The 27,886-nt window shown below is 41.3% G+C and overlaps 1 protein-coding gene across 2 annotated transcripts; it reads right to left on the reverse strand.

Moving 5' to 3' along the window:
- Positions 1-523: 523 nt before the first annotated feature.
- On the reverse strand, positions 524-27,156 carry pex7 (peroxisomal biogenesis factor 7). Of its 2 annotated transcripts, none has more exons than XM_020055979.2 (10): positions 26,791-27,156; positions 26,415-26,453; positions 26,155-26,231; positions 25,875-25,952; positions 25,630-25,741; positions 15,774-15,880; positions 14,947-15,060; positions 11,310-11,365; positions 8,181-8,283; positions 524-1,712 (listed from the first exon to the last, which is right to left on the reverse strand). In XM_020055979.2, the coding sequence occupies exons 1-10, from the start codon at positions 26,894-26,896 to the stop codon at positions 1,632-1,634; spliced, it is 873 nt and encodes a 290-aa protein (XP_019911538.1). In that variant the 5' UTR covers positions 26,897-27,156; the 3' UTR covers positions 524-1,631. The 2 variants fall into 2 exon arrangements, with proteins under 2 accessions (XP_019911538.1, XP_010881257.1); XM_010882955.3 differs by having other exon boundaries at positions 26,155-26,308; positions 26,396-26,453.
- Between the last annotated feature and the right edge of the window lie 730 nt (positions 27,157-27,886).

Here is a 27,886-nt window from a genome sequence, read left to right on the forward strand (position 1 = left end):
CAGCCACATATAGGCTACTATCCTAGCATTAAAATACGCATTACTAGTTTCTGAAGTCCTCATTACCTATCTCTAGAGTTTTATTCAGACCACATAATTCAGCGCAGTGTGAAAAATCAACATTTGCCTATGGAGGGTAATGAAAATAAAAAGCCATATAATTAACCATAGTTTTAATTAGACTGTTTGATTATTAATTCACATTTGAAACCAAGAAAAACAAATTCTACTTAACTAAAATCCCCATGTAACAGTGTGATTGCCATTTTAGTTATTTAGTCCACAGCACAAAAAGGGCTGATTAGACAAACATGACCAAACAAGAACAAACACTAACATAAAAGTCATAAAACGCCATATCAGGAAACTGAATGAATTGGCGAAAGACAATTCTGCCTCTATGCAAAAATGTATTAGCAACTGCAAATATTTTAAACGATTAATTCCTACTTCAGGCCCAGGCCATGCCAAACAGCTCTCCAGTGACGGCTTCGTTGAAGACCTTCAAAGGGAGAAAATTAGCACGAGTTCCAGACACTTTTATTATGAAAATTCACAATTGAAAGGCCTCAGCATTGTAATTCATGCATTAAGCAAAAACAAGGCTGGCATTGTTTAAGGATAAATTAGGGATATTTCCCCTACTTTCCTTCCAGAACACAGAGAACCTTCAGTCACATTCATTACTTTAATATTTTTAGAAAGAGCATTCCAATACAATAGAAAGTCTGACAAGATCATAAATCTGTGTTAAGCTCCATTTACCTACATATACATTTGGAATAAAAAGGTAAACGTTAAATCCCAAATTCTTAATACTTGGTGGGGTTTTATGATCTTTGTTTCATTACATTTCTGACTAATAATGTTTCATAACGGAGTAACCACAGTCATGCTAACATCAAAATGAATCTCCAGTTTCTACAGGCTAAAACAAAAAAAGGAAAATAAATTAAATATAGTAATTCTAGGCTAGGAATTTAGGATGTAATACTAAACTTTTGGCACATTTTATGATTTAATTTGTGCAAACATGAATGGACAATTCCATCATGTCGTGGAACTGCTGAGCTATAACGCTTTTATTTCTAAAATGTAAATCAGATGAAAATGCCTTGAAATACATGGTGATATTCCGTATTGTATCCTCAAATGAAACAACTGCCAGTGCTGCAATATAACAACATAATTAGTGGTTTAGCTTCACCTTCCCACTAAATGCATTGGGGAGCATACGTGGACTGGTTTGTTCATGTTAGTGAAGTTAGTTCATCCGTAGTGAATCCCAAAAAATTATGTGATTTAATTAAAAGGTCCAACCTCACACTAATCCATAAAATATCACTATACGACCACATCTTTTCTAGAAACAAGTACAAACATCATATCCCGCACATTTGAAATGTGCATTTGCGTTGAGTAGCAGCCATCTCTACGACAGATTAACAGAACGGGAAGAATCCCTCCAGCCTATCAGCATTCAGACTCCGTTGTGTGTGCGGGGCTATGATGACGTGTCCCCAAGGCCTCCTTTTTACAGCACTGAAGCTTTGGCAGATGCCACTACTGTGATTGAAATCCCCCGCCGTGCAGTCCTCCCTCCTGTTCCTTGCGGCAGGGCAGTTAAGAGTCTATGGGGCACTCAACGCTGGGGCAGCAAGGCATGGAGGTGTGTAGATCTTCACAGTCTCGTCCCATGAGCAATCGACCACCTGTGAACACACACACACACACACAGCTATGATAAAACGGAGAGTCCACGTGACCTAGGAGATGAAGACGGCATCCCTATGCAACTGCACATGTTGACAAATTACATTTATCTGGCGACAGGCAGAAGATCATTAAAATCGGACTTATTGTGTAGCCACATTCTATAAGAGCCGGACGGGAAGATTTAAAGGTAGTTTTGGTATGCATTTGCCCTCTTGTTCCCATAATAGTATTCAATGTTTCAATACCTTTAGGACAAATGTTTTTGTTGATCAAACAGAATTCTACATTCCCCGAGCAAAGTTCAATATTATTTTATATGTTGCAGGATAAGACATTTTTTCAAATCAGGCACTCTCAAAGTACTATTTGAACAAGGTGGAGAATATTTTTGCTTCTTTATAGGGTTTGTCATTAGTTGCAACTCTATCAGATGCCGAGAACTTCACGGTTATCAACTTAATTGCAGTCAATGAGAAAGCCCGGCCATCTTAAATGCACCTGGCACAGTAGTCAAGTGTTATCACTTGACAAATTGTACAGGCCTCTCTCTTACTACGCATAAAAGAAAGACAAAGATTATCTCCTTTTATGAACAATAAAATATGGAGGGCCATAAAAAGCAAACACAGGCCTATTGAATTTTGCCAGAATGATTTAGCCCAAAAGACATGTCGCTCAATCCTTCATTTCGGCCCTCCCCTTCTTCTTCTCTCCATATCTTGGTAGGAGGGGGGGATTAATGTCTCCTGCCAAGGAACCCAGCCCGTGACTCACCCACTGAAGGATAAAACAGCCTCCATTAATTACTTTACTGCGAAACATAAAGTGAAAGCCACCCACAGGCCAACGCCGCAGCAGTCAGGTGGTACAGTAGGGGGCCAGAGAAAAGTCTGACACCCACACTTCCCACAACCACCCCCCCCCCCCCAAAAAAAACCTGATCTTTCCACACACTCTTGGGATGGAAAACTAGGGGAATGCTCAAGGTTGCGCCAAACGTCTGTAGCGCGAGATCCGCTTGGAGCTCTCACTGGCTGTCACATTACACCCTCTGTGATTTATCACCCCAGACTGGCCTCACAGCTCTTCTGGAAGGAGCGGTTAACGTGTAATTGGTGCAGTTTGGAGGTCCTATGCAGGGGAGGAGTCTACTTAACGGCCGGTCAGAGAGGGATGTCCAATTGGATATGTAGGAATGACGCAGCGTTAAGCACGAGCCCCCTGCATTGGCCAAGGGGAGAGAGTGAGGCGGGTGACCACAGTATACATTAACTGGAGAGGGTATCAGGGTCTGGGGGAAGGGGGGGGGGCATTGTGTTGGCGGAGAGAGAAAGCTAGGGGCTATACTGTAGGAAACTGGAGAGGGTTGCGGACTGGATTGTCTTGGCATGATGAGATAGTGGTTTGGAGGCTACGGATGGAGTGAAGAGCCGCTGCTGGAACCACCCGTCCGCCTCCATACTGCATGCCCTCTCTGTCTGGCAGAGGTAACTGTACCCTCCTGCACCCCCGCAGGTTGGCAGTGGGCGAACCCGCGTCTGAGACCAAATTAGGCAAAATCCCTGCTTGCATAAACACACTGATCCCAACAAACTATTTGGAGCACAAGGCAGGGTTTTCTGTGGCTGTGCTGTGTAGGCATGACTTCCAGTGGCAGTTGGCGATGTGCAACTGGCACACATCTGCCTGGGAGAGATTTTCTGCCCGTGGATGAAACAGAGCTTGGATAGCTGGAGATGACAGGGAGTTCATCGTTCATATCAATTGGTAGCGGGGCAAACTTGGGCATCTGAATATTTCTGATTACAGTTTAAGAGGAGGGAATAGCCTCACAAAGTACCAACAAACTTTAAGGTGGAACTGAATTTACGTTAAGTATAAGACCTAACTCGACAACTAAGTTGCCATTTCCAGTGTTTAGAAAAAGAATGTTTAAAGCCACTGTATCTACTTTTCTTCTAAATTTACTTTAGTTAGGAAACGGGGGAAAAGTTAAGAAAAACATTTTCTGCTCCGTTTCTCAAGATTATCCTGAAGGTAATCCAAAGGGATATGCTGACAAAGGTATTAAGAACAGACGTCTTAGCCTTATTCTTTTTAATATATGCACAGTAGAGGTATCCTTTAGCACACTTTGGCATAGATGGAGTTGAAGTATGCAGTACTTGATTGTTGGTGTCAGAGTTTTGTGCTCATTGACAATTTCGACGCGTTGTCTTTCAGTCATTTCTGTGAGTGCTGACATCAGGCCTGACTGTCAGCTAGGAACTATAGTCCAGACTGAACCAGAGGCAGGCAAGTGTGTGTGTGTCTGTGATTGGGTGTGTGTGTTTATTTTGTGTCCCTCTTCACTGCACATCCACAGTCGTGTTCCTAACCAGCAAACCATCCATGGAAACAACCAGCAAACCATCCAGGGAACCAACCAGCAATCCATCCAGGGAACCAACCAGCAATCCATCCAGGGAACCAACCAGCCAGCTATTCCTTCACAGTTAGGTCTACAGATTTTCTATATTCTGTCTTGACTAAATTACTTCTGGTTCCAGCACCTTTAGGCCTGTTGATTAACACAGCTGACAGAACCTACCAGTCGCATGTCAAACAAAATCTTCTTACATTGTCCTGATAGAGACTATATACACTGAAATTTAGTAACTGATAAGAACTATTGAATAGAGATAAATTAGTTAGGATAAAACAATTGTTTTAGAAGTATTTTACTTCATGAGCTCTGAAAAAATTTAAATACAATAATTAATACAGAAGCCAACTGATGCATATCAGCATATAATCCATAAATGTTTATAAACTGTTGTGCCAAAACAATGTTAATTGTAAGGCCTGGTACTTGAAAGGATAAAAATGAAAGAGGCAAGACAAATGGGTACATGTGAGCATGGCGCAAAGCACTGCGCAAGGGCAGTCACGCCAATTATAAACTGATTGTCTTAGTCAGCTAAGTTTGTCACGTAATTATCCATTATCAGAATGCCTAATAACCATTAGACATATTTGACTGCTAATTTAATGTTAGTTACATTTAGTAATATATAGTCTGCACTTTGTTTCATTCCATCTAGGCTTATTACATTCACTCGTTTTGTTACCTTCATTTGCTTCTTATGTAAACACAGTCACACGTGTGGGTGTTGCTCAGGATCATAAAAGTTAATACAAAGTAAGAAAAAGAAGGCAGGCGTATTAAATCATTATCGGGCAAAGCACACACCATGCAGTCTGGAACCACACACGATACCTTTGTAATAACAGACTGTGTCATCAGCACTGGCAATAAACCAGGTTATTCACCCTATAATAAGTCTGTGTTCAATAAACCAGGTTATTCACCCTATAATAAGTCTGTGTTGAATAAACCAGATTATTCACCCTATAATAAGTCTGTGTTGAATAAACCAGGTTATTCACCCTATAATAAGTCTTGGTTCAATAAACCAGGTTATTCACCCTATAAAAAGTCTGTGTTGAATAAACCAGGTTATTCACCCTATAATAAGTCTTGGTTCAATAAACCAGGTTATTCACCCTATAAAAAGTCTGTGTTGAATAAATCAGGTTATTCACCCTATAATAAGTCTGTGTTGAATAAACCAGGTTATTCACCCTATAATAAGTCTGTGTTCAATAAACCAGGTTATTCACCCTATAATAAGTCTGTGTTGAATAAACCAGGTTATTCCCCCTATAAATCAGAATTCAATAAACCAGGTTATTCACCCTATAATAAGTCTGTGTTGAATAAACCAGGTTATTCACCCTATAATAAGTCTGTGTTCAATAAACCAGGTTATTCACCCTATAATAAGTCTGTGTTGAATAAACCAGATTATTCACCCAATAATAAGTCTGTGTTGAATAAACCAGGTTATTCACCCTATAATAAGTCTTGGTTCAATAAACCAGGTTATTCACCCTATAAAAAGTCTGTGTTGAATAAACCAGGTTATTCACCCTATAATAAGTCTTGGTTCAATAAACCAGGTTATTCACCCTATAAAAAGTCTGTGTTGAATAAATCAGGTTATTCACCCTATAATAAGTCTGTGTTGAATAAACCAGGTTATTCACCCTATAATAATTCTGTGTTCAATAAACCAGGTTATTCACCCTATAATAAGTCTGAGTTCAATAAACCAGGTTATTCACCCTATAATAAGTCTGTGTTGAATAAGCCAGGTTATTCCCCCTATAAATCAGAGTTCAATAAACCAGGTTATTCACCCTATAATAAGTCTGTGTTGAATAAACCAGGTTATTCACCCTATAATAAGTCTGTGTTGAATAAACCAGGTTATTCACCCTATAATAAGTCTGTGTTCAATAAACCAGGTTATTCAACCTATAAAAAGTCTGTGTTGAATAAACCAGGTTATTCACCCTATAATAAGTCTGTGTTCAATAAACCAGGTTATTCACCCTCTAATAAGTCTGTATTGAATAAACCAGATTATTCACCCTATAATAAGTCTGTGTTGAATAAACCAGGTTATTCACCCTATAATAAGTCTGTGTTCAATAAACCAGGTTATTCACCCTATAAGTCTGAGTTCAACAAACCAGGTTATTCACCCTATAATAAGTCTGTGTTCAATAAACCAGGTTTTCACCCTATAAGTCTGAGTTCAACAAACCAGGTTATTCACCCTATAAGTCTGTGTTCAATAAACCAGGTTTTCACCCTATAAGTCTGAGTTCAACAAACCAGGTTATTCACCCTATAATAAGTCTGTGTTCAATAAACCAGGTTTTCACCCTATAATAAGTCTGAGTTCAATAAAACAGCAAATTCTCCCTATGCAAGAGATCAGTGTATATTTAAATACCAGTTGGTGCAAAGATGGCTTTCTTAAAGAACAAGAAAGGGAACCAGGCAAGCCTAGTTCAGCCGGCCCGCGGTTATATAGGGGATGAATGGAACCAGGGTCTCCTATGTGACAGGCTGTGTCTTCAACCACTACGCCACATGTATGCAGAGTGTCTGTATACCTCTCCATTGTAAAACCAATTAATCGAAACATGGCGGGTTCGTTTCTTTAGAATCACTCCATGGCAGGTTCATTTCTTTAGAAAACAATGACAGTTGAATAGCCAACCACTACGCCATGTGAACTACTATGTATATCAAAAGCCATGGCTGAATCTCAAATCACATTACATACTATGTACAGTACAACAAGTACATACTTCGCAGATGATGGTGAAGTACTGTTTTGAATATAGAAAGCTAGTATGCTGTTTAACAGCTTATTAGACATTAATAGGCTTACTAGTACCCACTTAGTACTTGGAATAGTCATAAGAATTGAGCAATTTCTAGTGAGACTGATAATGAACTTTGCACTGCTTTACACAAGCTATTTCATAACAACATTCATTTTTCTTTCATTCGTGAATTACACAATAATTATCAATATAGTTGATTTTCACATGATGGAAACATCTCCACTTTCACTGTGCAAGGAGTTGAAAGTAATTTTTTTTATATTACCCCAAAAAGCTTGCACGGATGCGTACTTCGAAAATCCACCAGAAACAGACACAATATATCTGTAAACAGTTTTATTTTAGGCTTAGGCCTAAAATGCAGTTACTGAAGCTTGTAGCCAACAAAGTGTCTATCCTGAACAAATGCTAATGCATAGTTTGTGTTGGCAGTGGCGAGGATCAAACACCAGTCGCCTGCATGGCAGTCCACGTCTCTAACCACTACGCTATTTAACAAGGGGTAGTCAGTCACTCACTCACTCATTCAATAAGTGACATTTGCTCTTCTTGGCCGGGCCGCGCAAAAATACACATTTTATGGAGGGTTTTTAGCAGTTGCCCACATTCAGTGTGGGCAAGGTAGCCACACCCCCCTTGGTAAGCTAATTCTGAAGAGTGGGCGCGTGGGAAAGGCGGAATCTGCCCCTTCTGAATAATGACATCCTAAGTAATGAATAGCCATTACAGCAGAGCTCATTACATCCCATCACTCCATTGTTCCAGTCCTCACAGGCTGAACAATGAATACAGAAATGAGACCAAACACTCAATGCTAGGTATGTAGTAGGCAAAAGTGGATGTGAGAGTGACGTTTTTAATTATATGGTTGCTCTGCCAGAATGATAGCTGGACATATAAACACTTTGTGAGAGACGTGGAATGGAAGCATTGGATAATTCATTTCATGGATGCTAGTTCCTGGACGGCATTTTGACAGACTGAACAGCACTGCTGTTAACTTTATTAGGATACATTTACTCTATGCGACAGGCTTTGTTCAGTACAACTATATCCATAGGGACCATTTGAGAGTCTCTATCGGCCTGCCCGGGGTAACGGAGTGTCTGAACCTTTTGCGGCCACATTTCCCACAATGTTAGGGTTCAATGTCTGGACGCTACGGCCGAAGGTGAACATAGCGGCAGATGAGACGACAGCAAGGCCCCCTGATATGTTACCTGGTTGGGGATGTGCAGGTTGAAGTCGAGGCCACAGACAAACTCCGAGTGGTGCTCCAGGGTCTCCAGCAGGGGCTGCTCCCTCCTGGAGTAGTCCCAGAACCTGTGGATGCAGACCAAGGCAAACACGACACGAGGCAATCAGACTAATTGAAAGCCTGCCCCTCCCCCCACCTCTCCCTGCTGACGGCCAGGGCAATGGCTCAGAGCCCTGACGCAGCACATGCCAGACTGATCCACTTTGCAAATGTAATTAAATCATTTCTTTGGAAAATACTCTGGGCCCATTGAAATACATTAGAGGAGCATTAATAGGAACACAGCCATAAACCGCCACCAAGGGGCCTGTAATTCATGTGTGCCAGGGGAGTCAGTCATTTAGTGATATTATAGAAAGAAAGCAGTTAGTGTAAATCAGCACTAAGCCTTTCCAATACTGTAACTGCATCATGGGACTGAAGCCCAACAGAAGTTATGGTATTAAACAGAGACTTCACGAAGAGCATCGGAGTCAGGGAGAGTAACAGGTTGGAAGAAACAATGCAGACAATGAAACAGACTAGTGACAGGAAGACTTATAGGACAACACAATAAATCTTCATGACTCTCACTCAGAATGTTTCTCAGGTAGCCAACAGCTATATTCACATTCGTGGTGACGTGCTCTGGTTTATGTATTTTCCACAATGGCTGGCCAATGCTCAGGCCAATTCAGGTGAGGCAACATCCTTCTGTAATTAGCCTTGTAATTACTGGAGGAAGTAGCCAGTGCAACGTTGACCTTCTGTCCCAACACTCCGGAATGAACAGAGCCCACCATGGCAACCTAACCTCACCGGGCACTGGGAATCAAACAGGACACCTAATCTCATGTAAACACCAGCAACAGGCAGATTTCTAAAAGGCAGCCAACATGAGTAAACAGAGGCCGGGATACAACAGGTGCCTTCGCCCCTCACCAGTCCCATGGCTGCAATGAATGGACGGCAGACGCAAGTCACAAGCCACAGATGTGCTTCAATCTAAAGGAAAACAGAGTCCTTTGTTCAGCCGTGGCGTGACTATCAAAGGACAATCATTTCCGTTAATTACCTTTAAAGCAAAGGTGATCGATGATGCGCAGTACAGTAGCAGATGATAATCACCTGCTGTCTTTGCTGAATAGAAGACCATAACATACGCCTAATGGAAAAACACACGATTTCAAACTGTATTGATCCAGGTGTACGTCGATTCATATGTAGTCTTACCTTCTGGAGATAGGACACTCGGGCAATAACTCTGACCGAGTCTTAAGGCTGAAATGCTCATGTGGCGCGTGTGAGACAGACTCATGATCCTGCTATGTGCCTACAGCTACTGGATGAATATAGGGGCACAGAGGCACCAGTGTGTGACTCTGTGTGGAGTAATATATAAAACAGATGCCCTCCCGTGGCTGACAACTTTGACATGTGACAGTGGGATTCAAGTCTGGGAATGGGATCAGAGGATGGGATTGTGCTGGGTATGTTCAGAGATCAGGAAGTCCTCTGTGATCCAGCACTGAACTGGCGATATGGCATGGCAAAGACAAATTTCCCAAGAAGGACTAAAGCGAGCTTTTCCTGGGATAGCCCAATCAGTGGCACATCTTTGACTTCGTATTTCGCTGTGTACAGTACTTGCGTAACATTATGTAACTACTTATCAGACAGATGCAGCCCAGGTTTTCAACAGAGATATCAGGTTGTGAGTTTTGTGTGTTTCTTTCCAATGAGAAAGCAAGTGCTTCTACAGAGACTTAAACAACAAGTTGGCATGGATTACAAATCAGTCTGGCCCTGTTGGGGGATTAGGATTGCTGTCGAATAAAATGCCACTGTGTTGAGAAAAACGAGTGACCGAGCATTTTCTAATGAAATACACCACCACAATAATCTGCCTGCAGTAGCAAAGGCAGTCTCAGCTCAGATCAATACATGACAAAGTGTAGCTGATCCATATCCATCAGCAGCCAAATGCACATTCACAGGTATACAAGAAAACCTTCCCTTGAACATCAACAGGTATCATTGCCTTTCTTCAATAAGATCCACGGATGGAAAACAGAAGACACAATTCAATCACAGTGCGGAATTGTGTGGGCGGTGATGATCACATTGATGATTCGGTCCTGCGGAGGTTCTAAATACGACAGCAACACAGAAGTGATACATGGGTAATGACGGGCTAACATGTAGTTGCTGCGCTTGGAGGCCTGCTCTGATGATGTGAGGCCCATCGGTGAAGGCATGACGTTAAACAAACATATTTCATTACTGCATTTCTGAGGAATTGGGATCTTAATCGTCTTCACGGAAAGTTAAGCCCACATATTTAAACTCTGAGAGAAAGAACGCATATTCACAAATAAAAATAAACCAGTGTACCTTGAAATTACAGACTTTATGACCTACCCAACACAGCGTAGTTGTGTTTGGCCTTTCCACTGCACCCTGCATGCATATCTCCACATCGCTTTACAGAACATTTTCCTTGTTTTCTGTTTCTGTCATAAGTTCAGGAAATTGCCCTTTTTCCTGGAGACATTATTGTCTAGAGATCAAGCTTCACTGAGTTTTGGGGTTTTTCAGTAAAGCTCAGACACTGACAGAAGTGTTTTTTTCTGTAATTTATATGCTCCTCCCGAAGTATTATTTAACTTTTTTAAGTCTAATTTGTGATTTTGGCCTGGCCTCTTTGCAACAACTAATAGTGGATTTGGAAGTCAACACTGTCTGATAATTCCTCTCCCAAAACCAATTTGCACCGGCCTTGACGTGACTCCCAGACATGGTCGGTATGGCGCGGGCCAGGATGATACCTGGCTTCTACTGCTGAAGCATAGAGATTTGCATAGCATGGTAAAAAAACAAAAACACGCAGTATATTATGAGCTCTCCTTTTCTGCATGCAGTGATAGTTGCTGTTGTAATACTGAAAAAGGTTGTGGTAATCTAACCATTAAGGATTCCACCTTTAACAAATGAAATCTTGTTTCAATATGACATTTGCCTTTAATACATTTTCAAGGATAGTGGACCATTATGGTTTACAGAGCATAACAAGCAGAAGCATAATGACTGGAAATTCTAATTAGAGTCTTACCTGACTGTGAAGTCATAAGAACAGGACGCCAACACTGTCTGGTTGAATGGAGAGAACTGTGAAGAAATCCAAGAGAGTAATATATTTATTTAGATTTGTTTAACCTTTATTTAAGCAGGTGGGATTCATGCTGAAACCAAACATCAACTACAAACACTCTACACATCTACATATCTATGAAATATAAAAATGTAGTATGCAGTGCTCACTACAAAGTTGGGGCTCACAGACACACACAAAAAAAAGACACAAATTACAAGATCCAAACACATTCTGCATGAAAATATTCAACTACCCTTACAACTTTGTTGCACTTTAATGTTGTTTTTAAAAAAGCAATATAATCTACACTCTTAAGTTATCTATCCAGTATGACATTATGGTGAAAAAGTTTGTCAATAACATTTTCAAAAACGTTTAGGACTCCTTTCACTGTCCTTCAAGACTCGTTGCTCCCATAGGCTGTGTGTACGCAACACAGAAATATAAAGGCAACATGCAAACATTTCAAAGGTTTTTACGGTTCAAATGAAATAAAATCAACTAAAATTAAATACAAATCAGAAATTAAGCTGTTGTTCACAGATATCATACAAAAAAAAGGATCAGTAAAACAGTCAATGTCTGGTGTAACCAATATGTACAGGTTGTACAGGTTTTTGTGACATGGCGCGTGAATCATGGGAAACCACGAGCTGAAGGCAATTTTTGGATCTCAACATGGTCTCTGTAGATCAAGCCTGTTGAAGAACATGTCCACTGGCCATCCAAGGGGAGTATTTGTCCACCCAAGTCGGTTACGTCGGAATGAAGCCAGGTCAAGACCCTGCTTAGTGCTACGAGCATATTGATGAGCTTCCCTCAGATCGTTTCTGAGAGGTTTGCAGAAATCTGTCGGGTTTGCAAACCCAGAGTTTTATCAGTTGGTTTACTCTGTGGTTATGAGGCCAATTTGACATACTGCCAAAGTCCCGCAAAATCTGTTAAAGGCTCATCGTAAAGAAATTAATTACACTTTCTGTCAACAGCTCTGGAGGACATTCCCATGTTCAGCATTGCCAATTCAAGAGAAATATGCTATTTGTTTATGGAAAGTTTCTTTGATAATTTTTTTCATGAAACAACTGTTTAAATTGTGTACCGTACAAGCATTTAGCAGTACTCCCTCAGCATTTAGCAAACTAATTCAACAAAGGTACACACTTCAACCGTGGAAAGGAGTCTTACCAGTAATGGCAACCTTTCACAGATGGTCAGAATTTCTATCTTTCAGTGTAATGACTGCAAACAAAGATTAAGACCTTCTTAGAGTTGAAGCCTGCAGTTGGAACACTCACAGTTTAAGATTGGCCTCCTCAGAGCACCGCCCTCAACATAATAGAAACTGTGTGGTGTGAACCCGGAATGTCTTTGAACAATCCTCTCAGCAACCATTGGCACGTTGCGTTTGCAAATCCAAGTTATTAATTTTAAAAGGCTATGTGATCATTAGAAAGCCATTTTGCAATTCTCTTAGCACCGTTGAAAACTGTTGTGCTGATTAAAGAAGCAATAAAACGAACCTTCTTTAGACCTGTTGAGTATCAGAACCGTCAGCAATTGTGGGTTCGGTTACAGGCTCAAAATGTCCAGAGACGAAGAACTTCCTCCTGAAACTCGTCAGTCTATTCTTGTTCTGAGAAATAAAAGCTGTACCATATGAGAAATTGCCCAACAACTGAAGATCTCGTACAACGTTGTGTACTGATCCCTTCACAGAACAGAGAAAACTGTCTCTAATTGGAACTGAAGGAGGAGTGGGAGGACCTGGTGCATAGCCGTGATGAAGGACAATAGCGTAGAGTGTCTAGTTCGCCTCAGCTGGCAGCTTAATTAAATATAACACGCTAAACGCAGGTCTCAACATCAACAGTGAAGAGGTGACTCCTTCTAGGCAGAGTTTTAGGCGACTCATTCTCAGTTAAAGAACACAGACACTGGACAGAGGAAGATTGGAAAAAAGCCCAGCATTCCTATCCCTGTACGCCTATGTAGATATTACATTAAAAAAATCTGTGGTTTGTCTACAACATGTCTACACTGTATTGCTGATCAATTTGATGCCATTTCAATGGACAGAATATGTGGTTTTCTTTCGAAAGTAAGGACATTTCTAAGTAACCCCAAACTTTTGAATGGTAGTGTATACAGCTCAGGAAAAAATTAAGAGACCACGGCACCTTTTTCTTTCCTTTCCAAAAAAGTCGAAAAGGGAGGAACAGAAGCGTTCAATTTGCAGTGGTCTCTTAATTTTAACCCTTCTGTTCCTCACACAAAACCTTCCTTATCAAATTATTTGGAAAGGACAGAAAAAATGGCATTGGTCCCTTGATTTTTTCCATTGCTGTATAAAAAAAACAATTTTCGTCATCATCTTTACAATTTTGTCAAAACCAATTACATCCATGGCCCTGTGTCATTGTTATAACGGCCAACAGATTCAAGCTAGTCTGTTATCCACAATGCACTTCCAAATATAAATTCAAGTCAGTGAGCAGATGTGAGGGCATGCTCACTCACCTGGCAACCTCAGTTAGTTTTGCAGGCACCCCCAAGCAGCCTGAGTGTTCCTAGATGTGAGGGCATGCTCACTCACCTGGCAACCTCAGTTAGTTTAGCAGGCACACCCAAGCAGCCTGAGTGTTCCTAGAAAGCAGTAAGACCAGGACGTCCCTGTTGATGATGCCATCCCTTTACCAGGAGATGTGCATCTCCCATTGAGCTTAGCAGCCACTCTCAACAAGCATGTAAGCATGTCAGTCATAGCTTGAACCTAAACTGTGGTGGTCACCTCAGTGCTATGAAAGAGCTGGCTGCGCCACCGGGGAGGCCATTATATGCTACACCTGTAATGTCGTATAGACTTGCTGCCATACATGTTGACAGATTTACAAACACAAAGTTACCCGCAAAAGCAGGTCCCGTACAAACAGCCAGCATATACTGACCACCAACGCCTGCTTAAGAGCTGTACAGAAAGGTCCTGACTTCAGTCTGAGTGTTGTAACTAGTGCTAGCTGATTGGGATGTCAAAAGTGTGCAGCAGGGTGATTCCTCATCTCTCAGAGATGTGAGAATAACACGGACCATGTGATGAGGGCTGATGAGAACGAGATGCCTGCTGGGGCAGTCTGTCGGGGGGGCAAAGCGAGGTCAGTTGTTTAATCTGACTAATTGGTGGCTGTTTGAGTGTCTCTGGTAACTAGTCTGCCCTCCGACTCACCCGAACCAACCGCCTTTCCCTCAACGTCCATAAAACAGGTTTGAGGAGAGAACAAAACAAGACCCATACCCGTCAACGGAAGACAGAAACGTTCCTGACAATCTGTGAGCTGGTCCAGTGTACTCCAGGGCAGCTCATGATCCGAGTAGCCTGTACAGCACTGAGGGGTATTCAGCCCGGCGCTTTGATCCTGCCAGAACCATCTCTCCAGAACACAGAGCTGGGCATGCAGGTGAAAAGGGAGGGATGGCGCCAAGTACAGGCTGAGCCGTTTCCTGCTTCTCACAGCTGGCAAATCACTGGGCTAACTCGACTGAGTGGAAAAGCTTTTTGTTGGAACTGGGAGGAGGAAGTGTGGGCGGGCAGGTAGGTTACCTTTACTCGTCGTATGGCGTAGGAATGACCAAGTAGTCGGGACAGAGGCTCGCGGACGTTTCGCAGGTCCCACACACACAGGCTACAGTCCACAGCTCCGGTCACCACCACGTTCTGAGAACAGGGTGGGTTACAGGATTATTCCAATGGTACATGCTGTGGTACCACATTATTTGTATCAACTCATTGTGATTAGAGGGGAAATTCAGATGGCAAAAAAAATGCAGAGAAGACCATTTCAAACTCTTACATACAAATGAGAGATATCATTAATGAGGTCACCAGAGGTCTTCTCACAGACGGGTCTGCAATATCATTAATAACAATGACAGGATGTCTGGAAGAGGTGCATGTATAGAGTTGCCCCTTCCCCAATTTAATCAGACCTAATTCATCACACGTAATTCATCTTGTCTAACACATCCACGGCCCCGTCTCAGTGTGACAACCCGATTTGGGAGGGTCGGAGATTGCTTCCCACACAGGCATCGGGCCCAAGCTATTTAGCTTTTTGTCCCACAGCTGCTTGAGGGATTCACTAGAGCATGAAGACACCAGGCTATCCCTGGGCAGTGAGGGAGCAAATGCAACATCCCTTGGCTATTGTCCACTAGCAGAAAAGCAGAATCTCAAACCTAATGGCCAGACTGGTGATACGAAAAGTGCTAGAGACGACCGCACCACCCAGGGGAAGACGGGACCATGGTTCTTGACATCCAAATTCGAGGTTTTATTAATGGGCCGAAGCACTGGCATTTTAAACTTCATAAATGCCTGCTTCCAAGCATTAAATTAAATGCGCCCCGTGCTGCGCTGCAGTGAATTACCTGATCATATTTGCACCAATCACAGCTCAGAACCTCTGCCCTGTGGGCTGGGATGGCCAGTCGGCACCTCCCACTCTTCACGTCCCACACCCGCAGCGTCCCGTCCCCTGGTGCCAAAACACAAGAGTGGATTAACAGTTGAAGGGTCACAAACACTGGCAGCCATGCGCTTCTCGTTATGACTGGCATCTCCACAGCACCCACGCTAAGCCTCCCTCCCACCTTCCCCTAGACGGTTTTGGACCGTGACGCTCATTTCAAGGGCCAGTTCTCCCTGGCAGGCAGGCCGGCAGCCCTCCCGGTGGCCCTGGACCTGAGTCAGAACCAGGGACGGGATGCGTTGCGGCATCCGCAGGGACTGCGACACTCCGTGGCAGCCAGGTGAAGCACTTTAAGAGGTTGAACTGGACAAGAGGCTCCCCCAGCCCAGCTACATCTCACCCACTCCTCCTGCCCGCTCTCCTTCTCCATTTTCTCCTTTTCTAAAACGCAGACTCAGACCCAGGCTGGAAGGAGCTTCCCGGTGAGATTCTAACAATGGGTTTCTAGGCCACTCCCTCTGCAGTCTGCAGCCAGTGACCTCGGCCGGGTGGTTAGTGTCTAATAGATGTATTAATGGAAACTTGCTGCGTCAGCTCTACAGACCCACGCCAACGTGACACTATTCACCGAAACACAATACGACACCACACACAGCACCTTAAGTACAGCAATTTTCAACACAATTTAAATTACATTTTCATTTAACATGTTCAATATTTATATTCCTTTTGTTGCAGTTTAAATGAAAACACATTTAAGTATGTAAAGGAAAATCAATATTAGTGGGCCTCCACCTCCAACCTTCCTGCCAACCAACATGGAAAAACCTCCAAGCTATGGCATTACACTCCCAGGGGCTATCCCCTTAGAACTTCATTTAAAGATTTTATATTACATTGCCCTAATCCAGTAGACAAAATAAACCCCTGAGTGAAGTTGAAAACCACCATCTAGTTTTCATGGGGAAATGGAAGCTAGGTTTAAGGTGACTGTATCCCTTAAAAACTGAATGTTCTGCAGACTCTGCAGAATTGACTAATAACATTGTAAAAGCTGTAAAGTGGAAGCGAGAAGTGAGAAGTTGTTGAGCTACTTTCAAGACTGAGGCATTTTTCTTCCATGGATACACAGTACCAGTCAAAAGTTTGGACATTCAAGTGAATGGGTAAGTGTCCAAACATTTGACTGGTACCATATATGTGAAGTTGTTTCAATATTTTTCTAAATGACAAACAAATGCAATGGAAGCCCAAAGTGCCCAGATGGCAGTCCACAGACATATTGTCTTTTCTTTTTCTTATGCAATTAAGCCATTGTTGTGGTAATCCTCAATGTTAATTCATTTTAGTTAAAAACATAAAAGATATGAATTCAATAATATAATGTAGTTTGCCTACATCTTTAAGGACAAATCTGGAATAAATGTGAATGCAGCAAAATGTGAACTGTCCACTGTGACCACCAATAACAACAGCTTTTACCGGCAAATTGGGAGAGAGTGAGGAGATCTAAAAGCCAGAATTAAATTCACAACTTTGTCCCAAATGAATGCAACTCATGCCCACAGCATATGGAAAAACATGCTACCATCCAATTATCAAATTACTATTTTTATCATCAACAGTGAATTAATGTGGTTTTTAAAGAAACATTTTGACCTTTGACAATAAATAAAAGGTCATTGCTAGTGGTCTAGTACCACATCATATTCATGGAAGCTTTAAGATTTTTGAGTCACGACTCATTGAATGACGTTTGAAATATGTCCAGTTCTGTTTACAGCTGACCACTTCCTCCGATTGCCTCATTGATCTCTGTTCATCCACTTGGAAGAGTTATTCATTGCAATGAAAAGTGGTGTGGAGACAGTCACAAGGCATCGCCCCAAGAAAGACGTTTGGCATCTCTACTGTGAAGTCCATCTTAATTCTAAGAATTTCATCGAATTTCATTGAAGTCCATCTAAATTCGGGAAAGTCATCCAAACCTAAATTAGATTAAAAAAACATTTACGTCTGTGCACAGAAATGTGTACACTCTTTCATTTTCTTTTTAAATCTACACTGCATTGCAGATGAATTGCTGAAGCACATTTGAGCAATTCCAGCTAAATTACACTTGCAGTCACAACACAAATATCAGAGAAACTGAGAAAAAAATATATAATTCATCTAATGTGTGTGTCTATGGCAGTGAGGTTTAAGTCTTGACTCCAAAATCATTTGTGGTAGATTTTTTTTATTTATTCCATAGTACAATTAAATCATATTGCTTATTCTTAGTCCCCGTGCTCAATATGTCCAAGTCACTAATCGCTGAGCCGTAAGCCAAGTCCAAAGAGTCCCAGGGCTCAGGTCTGTGTCAGTGGGTCCACTTGAACTCAAAATAAAAGGTTATTCAACCAGTCATATTGCATAGTCAAGACATTCAACACTCTCTACTCAGAGACCGACTATTACAGTAAGTAAATGCATTTCATTGGGCAATGCTTGTGTTTGTTAATCAGGAAAATGGCAGCTAAATAACTGCCTGCAGTGCACCGTTAGTGATGGAACAACAGCAGAAGCGCACGTGTCACGTCTACGATACGAGCCCAAGCCTGCTGGCTTGCTTGGCCGCGCTCAGAGCTGGCTCTCCCGAAGCTGACGAGCTGATGTAGGCTTTGTGCAGCACATTCCCACCTCTGAAGAGAAGCCAACCGTGGCTATGCAGTGCTGATAACAGTAATTCTGCTGATCGTAGCATATCATGTCCACGTGCAAATACAAGTCTGAGTTAAAGGGGCACTCCTGTCACATGATCACCCAATTGAACGCATGAAGCTCCTTCAAAAACACACTTCTAAAAAGGTGGTGATCTTACCAAGTCTAAAAGGGAGGTTTCAGGTATGCAGATATGTGTCTGGGTCGGGGGATGCACTGCTCTCTCCATTTTAATAGGCTAATTCTCAACTCTTATTTTGTCTTTTAAACCAATGATTGGTTGGCAAGGTGTCACTTTGTTTCATGCCAAGCACCAATCATCCAATCCAAGATGAATCAAGTCTTAAAAATGTCAACTCCAGTCAGACTTACAACACTGACCTATAGTGTACACTCCTGCTGGGGAGTTTTATACATTGGCACGGGCTGACTGAGTGAAAGTTAGGAAGATAAGCGAGTCTGCTGATTTGGTTTGTTCCCATTTGTTTGTTTGTATCGTCCAACTTGTCATTATCCACTATTATGCGTTTTTAATAATGTTTTATATTCCCCTTGGAGAAAATATTCAATGGTAATCATAATATCCATTCTAAACTTAGAGGGCAAAAAGATATGGATGTAAGACATTTTTGGTAATTTGGACTGTTTTGAAAATGTCAGCAGAAGGCCTTCTACCTTAGGACTGCATAATTACAGGTCATGAGGATGTTATACACAGCAGGGAACACACACAAATAATAGAAAATAAATGAAACATCCTGAAATGACTCAAATGTGCCTACACAGCAAAAACTCCTCTCTAGAGATTCTGGAGGGCCACTCATCTCAGAATTTTTTTTGGGATAATAAAATGTTTAACAGCAAATATGTGTAATAAATTTTCAACATGTTTACATTCCTCTGAGAAGTATGTGCTGGCTATTCAACAGCCTGAAATAGGCAGAGATGGCAAACCAGCAGCCTACTCACACTTTTCATTACAGACAGCTGTGATTAGAAAAACGAGCTTTGTAAGCCCTTTCTAAAAACCATGAAATACGATTGACTGAAATGCTTTATTTGAGACTTGGCTACCTTGCTGTTCCGTCACTAACTTAGCTTAGAATATAAAGGATTTTTTTGTTTTCTTTTGTACAAAATACAGTCACACCTCAATGGTATCAAGGCACTGTGGCATCATAATGGACATTTATCTCTTGCCTAATGTTTAGGGCAGTCAGCCACTTTAAAAGGATGGGTCCAGTCAAAAACATGATTACCCTGGAGAAAATATATTTTCAAACTATCTTGTCCAGAAAAATTATAATAAGTACATTTTTGTGTTGGATAAAAAAGACGGCTATATAATAACGTTCAGACTGGCTTGCATGATCTTCTTTGTAGACCGCTTAACAACCGTTCATCTAGGTAAGAGGTGAACTGTACATCATCCCATCAGCAAATCAGTGCAATCAGTTCTGTGTCTGTACTGTACATGCTCTTGTTTGAGAGGAAAATAATTAAATAAAAGACAGACGACTGCCAACTGATTTACAAATCACCTTGCGTCAACGCATTATTATTTGTAGATGAGTCAGTCAGTCACAATTCATCCAGGATACATTGTGTTTTTAATCCTCTCGAACATGGTGAATATAATTCATCTGGTTTCTTAACACCCACAAGATCAGAAACTACAAAAGACTGTATGGGGGCTTAAACTCCCACTCACAGTGACTGAAACCTATGCAGCAACTTAATTCCATGATGCCTTTTCAGAATTTCCCCCCAAAAAAATAAAAAAATAAAACATTACATAAATTATGAAAGCGAATCACGATGAAGAGAAAGAGGGGATGAATGAAAACTGTTCCGAAGTTTCTGAGAGATAAGTTGTCATTATTCAGTGGCTTGGGTGACCTAGATGCTGCCGTTTAATATCAACTTTGATTTGTAGTTTGCTCAAGGCTCTGATGAGAAGTTTAATTAGAGTAAAATGGATCACTGGTGAAGATTGCAGCCTCACAAAGCCATTTGCCTTTAAAGCTCTCTTGCATCCCATCCAAGATGCTGTGAAGAGGCAGGGCTTGTCACAAGATCATCTTGAAGAAGCGAGAGGGAGAATATGGGAGTCCTAGATAAGCAATAATCAGGAAGTGAGAGCATTGTGACTTATAAGCACTTCTTTCACACCCAAGGCACTGATGAAATTATAATGCAAACAATAATAATAATAATTAAAAAGAGAATACAATCCAAAATACAAAAGATCTTAAGGAGACAACAACAACAAAAAAAGTCTGCATATACAGGTGTATAGATTCAGTGTAAAATGAACAAGGAAACTTGAAAGGTTTGATGGACAACCCGGTTTTAGCGGTGTGTTAAAACGGACAGAGAACTTGCAGCCTGGCTTTGACTGGAAGTGTGTTTCATGAATGAGGAGCTACAGTATGTACTGAAACACGTCATTCACAGTCAGCAGAACGGCTGCTGAAGGGAGACGGACCGAAGTACCTATATCCAATAAGCCTTCAATTTATCATCCATAGATATAGACCACAACAAACCTAATCAATACACAGTTTCTATTGAGGAGTTTCACCGTAGGTCATTAGAACATATTAAATAGTTAAAGATTATTTATTTTTTTAAGCCATTCACCTGGGCAGTAAGTGTTTATGTGCTGGTAAAACACTATACAACATTCAAAACAGAATTTAAAGTTATACAATATAAAGTTAACAATCATTTATTGTACTGTCTAAATGTTTTGCACTTTTATGACACCAAACACTCTGCAAAGAAAATGAAGGCTTGGAGTGTAAGTCCAAGAAGCGCTGTTACCGTTAATGTGTTGACTTCAAAGTCACGTTCACTGTTCATAGATTTTCAAATAAACACTTAAAGCTCAGATGAACGACTGGAAACAATTCTCCCATGCGGCCTAAAGCCTGGATCTGGACTAATGTTGGACGGCTGTCACGCAGCACAGTCAAGAAGCGTTTCTGACAGCAGGTTGTTCTGCTGGTGAGAGTGAGGGGTCACCTCTGCTCTCTCACCACTGCCTACACCTGCTGAAGCAGCATCCTGCCAAACACGTCTTCCCCTCTCGCTCCCGTCGACCAACAGAGCTGCCGGAGCGTGTCACATATAGCCCACGTATTGATTTTCATCCACTCCTCATTACCCGCTTGGTAACGCCTTCAGTGGCAGGTTTTAATGGGAAAAGAGGGACCCTTCATCGATGGTTTGTGGCGTTGTCATGGCTAATGACTCTCGGCCTATGATGCCTCACTGAGCAAGACGCAGAACGTGGAGGATAATAAGAGAGTGGTGTGTGTCAGAGTTGCGCTCGGTTCAGAATTTAATTGGGAACGCTTTACAAATTCCAATAACCCTTTTTACGCTTGGTTTACAAAACAATAGATTGCTCCTACAGACAGTGAGTCACATAGCCATGGCTCGAGATAGAAACCCGGCAGACAGGCATTGAGGCTTTTGTTAGTGATATATTGCATAAAGGGTGAAATAAGTGACATAAGCCAACGAGTGGGGTATGATCGTCTTACTCAAGTGACCGACTCCAGTATCTTATAAACTGTCACCCCCCAGGGCTTTTTATGCACGAGTGTGTAGGTTTTCCTGAGAATGGTGCGACAAACAAAAACATTCAGTCAGTGGCAGCCCAGGGGGCAAAAACAGCCTGTTGATAGTCAAATCCTAACCCCAATATTTGGGGTTAGAAAACATAGGACTTTTAATGGGAATAACTGTGTCCCCCCAAAAGGACAAAGAGTTCTGAAATGTGTATCTGCGTGTTTACGTGCACCAGAATAATAACGTCACCAGCTAGCCCCTGAAGCGGTGTATTTCTCTCTCACACACTAACCCATTGTCATCACAATGACATCAACTTGGTAAAAACAACAGTATCCCTTCATGCCAGATCATGTGAAATACAAACAAAAATGGGTAAAAATTATTTGGACATTAAAGCAGCGGTGATCACTGAAACACCACAACTGAGTTAATTATGTGACACTTAAACATGTGCTGGGTGGACTCAAAGATCTGAAACGGTAAAGGTTAATTGACACATTCGAATACAAAATATTACAAATAATTACTGTTCCAAAAATCAGGCTGGAGCAGTGCAGGAACATACTGTAGCAGCCATTTAACGCTTTTTCTTCATTGGGCTGAGGTAAACTAACTGGTGGCATCGTTAATGACTCCTCAAAAGAACTTGATAGAGTTGACCACTATCTTACTGGGGAAACTTAAATACATTGGTTTCACTAACAGATCAATAAACTGGTGCCTTGCATATATTGAGTTAATACAATGTGTTTTAATAGACTGACTCAGCCTTCATGGACTCAGCCTTGGAGTACCGCAAGGCTCAGCCTTGGAGTACCGCAAGGCTCAGCCTTGGAGTACCGCAAGGCTCAGCCTTGGAGTACCGCAAGGCTCAGCCTTGGAGTACCGCAAGGCTCAGCCTTGGAGTACCGCAAGGCTCAGCCTTGGAGTACCGCAAGGCTCAGCCTTGGAGTACCGCAAGGCTCAGCCTTGCGGTATTTCCAAGGGTACAACTTGAGATTGGAGTCAGATATTTTAAATAGAAAGCCCCAACTGATTGGAATAGTTTACATTTAGAAATGAGGGAATTAAAAATGCAATTCACAAATAAACAATAAACTGTTTTAATTTACAGAAATATGGAGATATTTGAAAACAATGAAGATGTTGATTGCATGTATTTCTACAAAATATAAAAAACAATTTCATTATACTTTCATTTCATTATACTACTATTTTTATTAGAAAATATTTGACATGCTATTGTTTATGTTAATTATTGCTATTTTTTTCATAATATTTTTATATAGTACAAATGAGACTGGGAATCTTTTGTTGCAAAATTTCCAATACAAAAAAGAAATGTAATATCTTTCTGAGAGTAGAGCATAGATTGGCTGTCCTATTTATTCTGTCAATTTCTAATAGATCAGTTCATTATCCTCAGGAGTCTTAAATCATAGTCATGTCATTTTTATGCACTTATCAGGTGAGGTTTTTGACCTGCCCCCCTCCCATGCTTGGCCACTAACACAAGCAAGTTAACTAAATTAGGATGGTACAAGATAATATACTATGTTTTCAAAGTTAGATTGACATTAGGAACTTACTTTAAGAAAAGGGTTAGGGTTAAGGTTAGGATTGGGCAAGGATAGAAGTTAACATTAGGCTAGGGATCTACAACTCTGTTTCCAAAGATGTTGGGACGCTGCTTAAAATGCAAATAAAACAGAATGCAATCATGTGCAAATCATTTAAGCCTATATTTATTTGAAAGTAGTAGAGAGACAACATATCTAATGTTGAAACCGTGAAATGTTATTGTTTTTGAAAAAAGACATGCCCATTTTAAATTTTAAACTTGTAAAACATGTCAACAAAATGGGGACAGAGGCATCGTTACCACTGTTGTATCAACCCGTATAACAACACCCTTATTTGGGAACTGAGGAGAACAACTCTTGTAGTCTTGAAAGTGGAATGTTGTCCCATTCTTGCTTGATATAGGATTGCAGCTGCTCAACAGTTCAGGGACTCCTACAACAGGGTGCAGTTCTGGACTGCAGGCAGGCCAGTTTAGCACACAGACTCTTTTACTACAGAGCGTGCTGTTGTGTTACATGCAGAATGGGATTTGGCATTGTCCTGCTGAAATAAGCAAGGCCTTCCCTGAAAAAGATGTTGTCTGGATGACAGAATATGTTGCTCCAAAACCTGTATATGTTGTTCAGCATTAATGTTGCCTTCACATATGTGCAGGTCACCCATGCACCCCCATACAACCACAGATGCTGTCTTTTGAACTGTGCTCTGATAACAAACCGGATGGTCCCTGTCCTCTTTAGCTCACGGCCATCCAATATTGGTTTTCACCCTTGTCTCATGCGTACAGAGATTACTCCAGATTCTCTGAATCTTTTGATGATATCATGTACCATAGATGATGAGATCCCCAAACTCTTTGCAATTTTACGTTGTGTTATTTTCTATTGAATATAGGGTTTAAATGATTTGCACATTATGGCATTCGGTTTTTCTTTATATTTTACACAGCGTCCCAATTTTTTGGGAAAGGGGGTTGTTCAGTAACCCTGATCAAATATTATTTTAGAGGAGTGTTTTTTTTCCCTATAATGTATTTTTTTGTAAGTAAAAAAGAAAAACAAGGTTGAAAATGGAAAAACACTGATAAGCATCTTTTCTTGTGACCACTGTACAGTACTGTCCACTGGCTAAAACCTCTCACACACACACACACACAAAGTACTTACTTCAGAACGAGCCCAGTCAATTCTCACAGAGAGGCCCTTATGCCCATCGATACCCATCTAAACTCAAAGTAGCATCCAGTGCCCAAGCGTTATCAGTGGTGACAAACCCTGTTAGCACCTGGCCCCAGAGCGTGGTAGGGAAACGGACAACGCTGCAGGCTAAACGCCTCATGTTGAGATAAGATCACAGTGTGGCAGCTGCCGGTTAGCAGGCCTGTTCTCTAACAGAACAAAAATGAATGTACACAAGCAGCACAGAAACAGTCCATCTTACACGATCCAGATCACTGATCAAGATAAATGCTCATTCATATTGCAGGTAAGTCAACTGCTGTTTACATCAAGTTATAAACCAAACCTCGGCAGTCCTCACGTAAAAAAGCAATTTTACTGATTGTAGGAAAGCAGACACCTAAATAGGCAAACTTCCCAAAAGTTTACTTACAATATTCAACTCAAAGTAAAAACCTGAATTTAACCGTTTGAAGATTGCTCAATTTGGACTGATCACACCACCACAGCACTATACTAGTTGTGATGCAGTTCTGTCACAAGTACAGTTTTAGGGGCACCATGTGGTAAATAGAAGGCATTACAACCGACCACTTAGCCATATGAACCTCAAAATGTTTGTCTTGAACCATTTGCCTACACAAGACCCTGGTCAAATATACAAAAATGTGGGTTAGTAAGAGTACTTAGTAAGTAAAACTATATACATAAAAATCTCTTCTCGCCCATTCATAACAAAGACATGAGTTACTAAGCAACTGTGCCCACCTGATGCTGAAGCAAAGCACCCTGGGATGTGAGGAGACCACAGCGTGCTGTAAATGACCCCTTCATGACCCTGGAGAGTGCAGAGTGACACGCCTCCGCAGCTGGGATCCCACTGTTGGGACAGCACAATGTCACTCATTAGCACAGGGAGATTGTCAAACTGTAAATTAAGCCATGTGTCCTTTTAGGTGAACCAGTCGCACAATCTCTGTGTGTGTCCAATACAACCACCAGATGCAACTCACCACTTTGGCGGTGCCATCCCATGAGCCTGACACCACCAGGTTCTCCTCCCGTGTCTGACTCCAGTCAACAGAATAGACCTGGCAGAAAAGTAAGGTTAAACTGAACACGATCTGCAATAGCAGAAGTAGCAAATCTGAAAATTAGCCACAAATGAATATGATTGAATATGATATTACAGCAAAACAATGCATGCATCACAATGTATTGTAAATCAAAGCTCTGCAATTTAGGACCGGATTACACTGATAATACTTTGGTAAGCTTATTTGTGAAGCCCACCTCCTGGGTGTGCTCTTTGAGCACCTGCAGAGGGCGGGGCTGTGGGTTGGCTGTGTCCCAGACCTGCAGAGACCCATCTCCTCCCCCCGTGACCAGAATATGCTCATTACTCTCACTCCAAGTCACATCAAACAAACCATCGTTCCAGTCCAAACTGCAAGAGATGGAGAAAGGATTCTTAACTTTGATGGACTGCTGACCAAGATGATCTTGAGAAATACAATGTTGTAAAGTTGATTACCTTTTAACAAGAGTGATACCTGTCTCAGTCTGCTCTAGCACAAGTAGTGTTCCACAACCTAGAAAAATATAGACACACATCTAATGAGTATTAAGTATTAAGTAGATCAAACTTGCTTTTGTAGTAAATTGTCTTAGTTCATTGATGACGCTGCGAACCTCGAAAAAAAATAATATAATGTATATTGGTAACTCGTCTATTGGATCTTTTGCATGCAGAATTTGGGCTGAGTTTAAGTTTGATCATGCATTCACTATAGGCCGCTTCCTATTACTGTCTGTCTGGCAGACTTGCACCATGCATTTTCCAAACATTGAGCTGTCAATAACATTTAGCACATTCTTTCTAGTTCCTACCTACTACTGTACCACATATTTATTTAAAACATAATTAACCTGCAATTCCATAGTACTGGGATGTCGCACACGCCAATCGTGTTGGAATAAACGGTGATATCTCCACTGAATAGCCATGTCGTGCTGGGAACTTAAATGCCTTCATAACCTTCCAAGTAAAGGAGTTACTGACTTTGGGTCTTCACTTATTCAGAGAAGCACTTGAGTTGTTGTCTCTTTACTTTCGAAAGTAGTCGTGCCCGTATAGAAAATACATAACCAGGCCTACACAATGTTCACGCTCCCAGCGCGAATAGTTGTATGATACAACAAGCGACAACGCAACAAACCTAGACTTACTACAGAACCAGTAAATATATTTCTAAACCGCTCCACATTTCTCAACAGCATTATCTCCGCACTTCCGGGTTTTGATGATCAGCTGAGGCATTACAGCGGAAGAAAAATATCACAGATTTTCGTTGATTGGTGAATATCTTATTGTAAGCACCTCATTGGTTGCCTGTCTTGAAGCGCAGATTTTTTTTCAAGAGGAGTGTATTAATGTTACTCGTTGCCGGAGTAGGCGTTTTGCACCGGATGAAAGCTGCTGGCACGTTATGGGCATTTTACGGAAAATACATTTTCATACAAAACTGTTTATATTAATGGAAATATGTGAACATGTTTGGTCTTTCCTCAAGTTTTAGGTAGCAGCATCCTATAATATCTTTATCAGATGTTCTCACAGGACCTTCAGGAACACATTCTAAGAATCCTGTTTTCAAAACATGATACAAAATACTCAACTTGAATTTAGCCTAGACACCAGTTTTCACTGGGAAGCCAGACCAATCGTTTTCATCGCAGCAATTACTTTATTTATTACTCACACGCACGTGCTAAATTATGTCACTTATGTTATAATCCAACATCAACCGAAATCTGAACGCGGGTCACCAGGCTCACATTACCGGGTGCCCCGTTTTATGAATAAAATGCCATGAACGCTCAACAGCTTCAGCTGGGGTATGTCTACGAGGGGCAATAACAGACGTTTCTGTATGCTATCAGCCTGGGTCTAAATTGTAGTACAAATCCCAGTAGAATCTTAAAATCCAGAGGTTGGAATTCAGCACCAGGTGGCGACAATAAC

The sequence above is a fragment of the Esox lucius genome, chromosome 18 (genome assembly GCF_011004845.1).
Source record: "Esox lucius isolate fEsoLuc1 chromosome 18, fEsoLuc1.pri, whole genome shotgun sequence".
In the NCBI taxonomy this organism is placed as follows: Eukaryota; Metazoa; Chordata; class Actinopteri; order Esociformes; family Esocidae; genus Esox; species Esox lucius.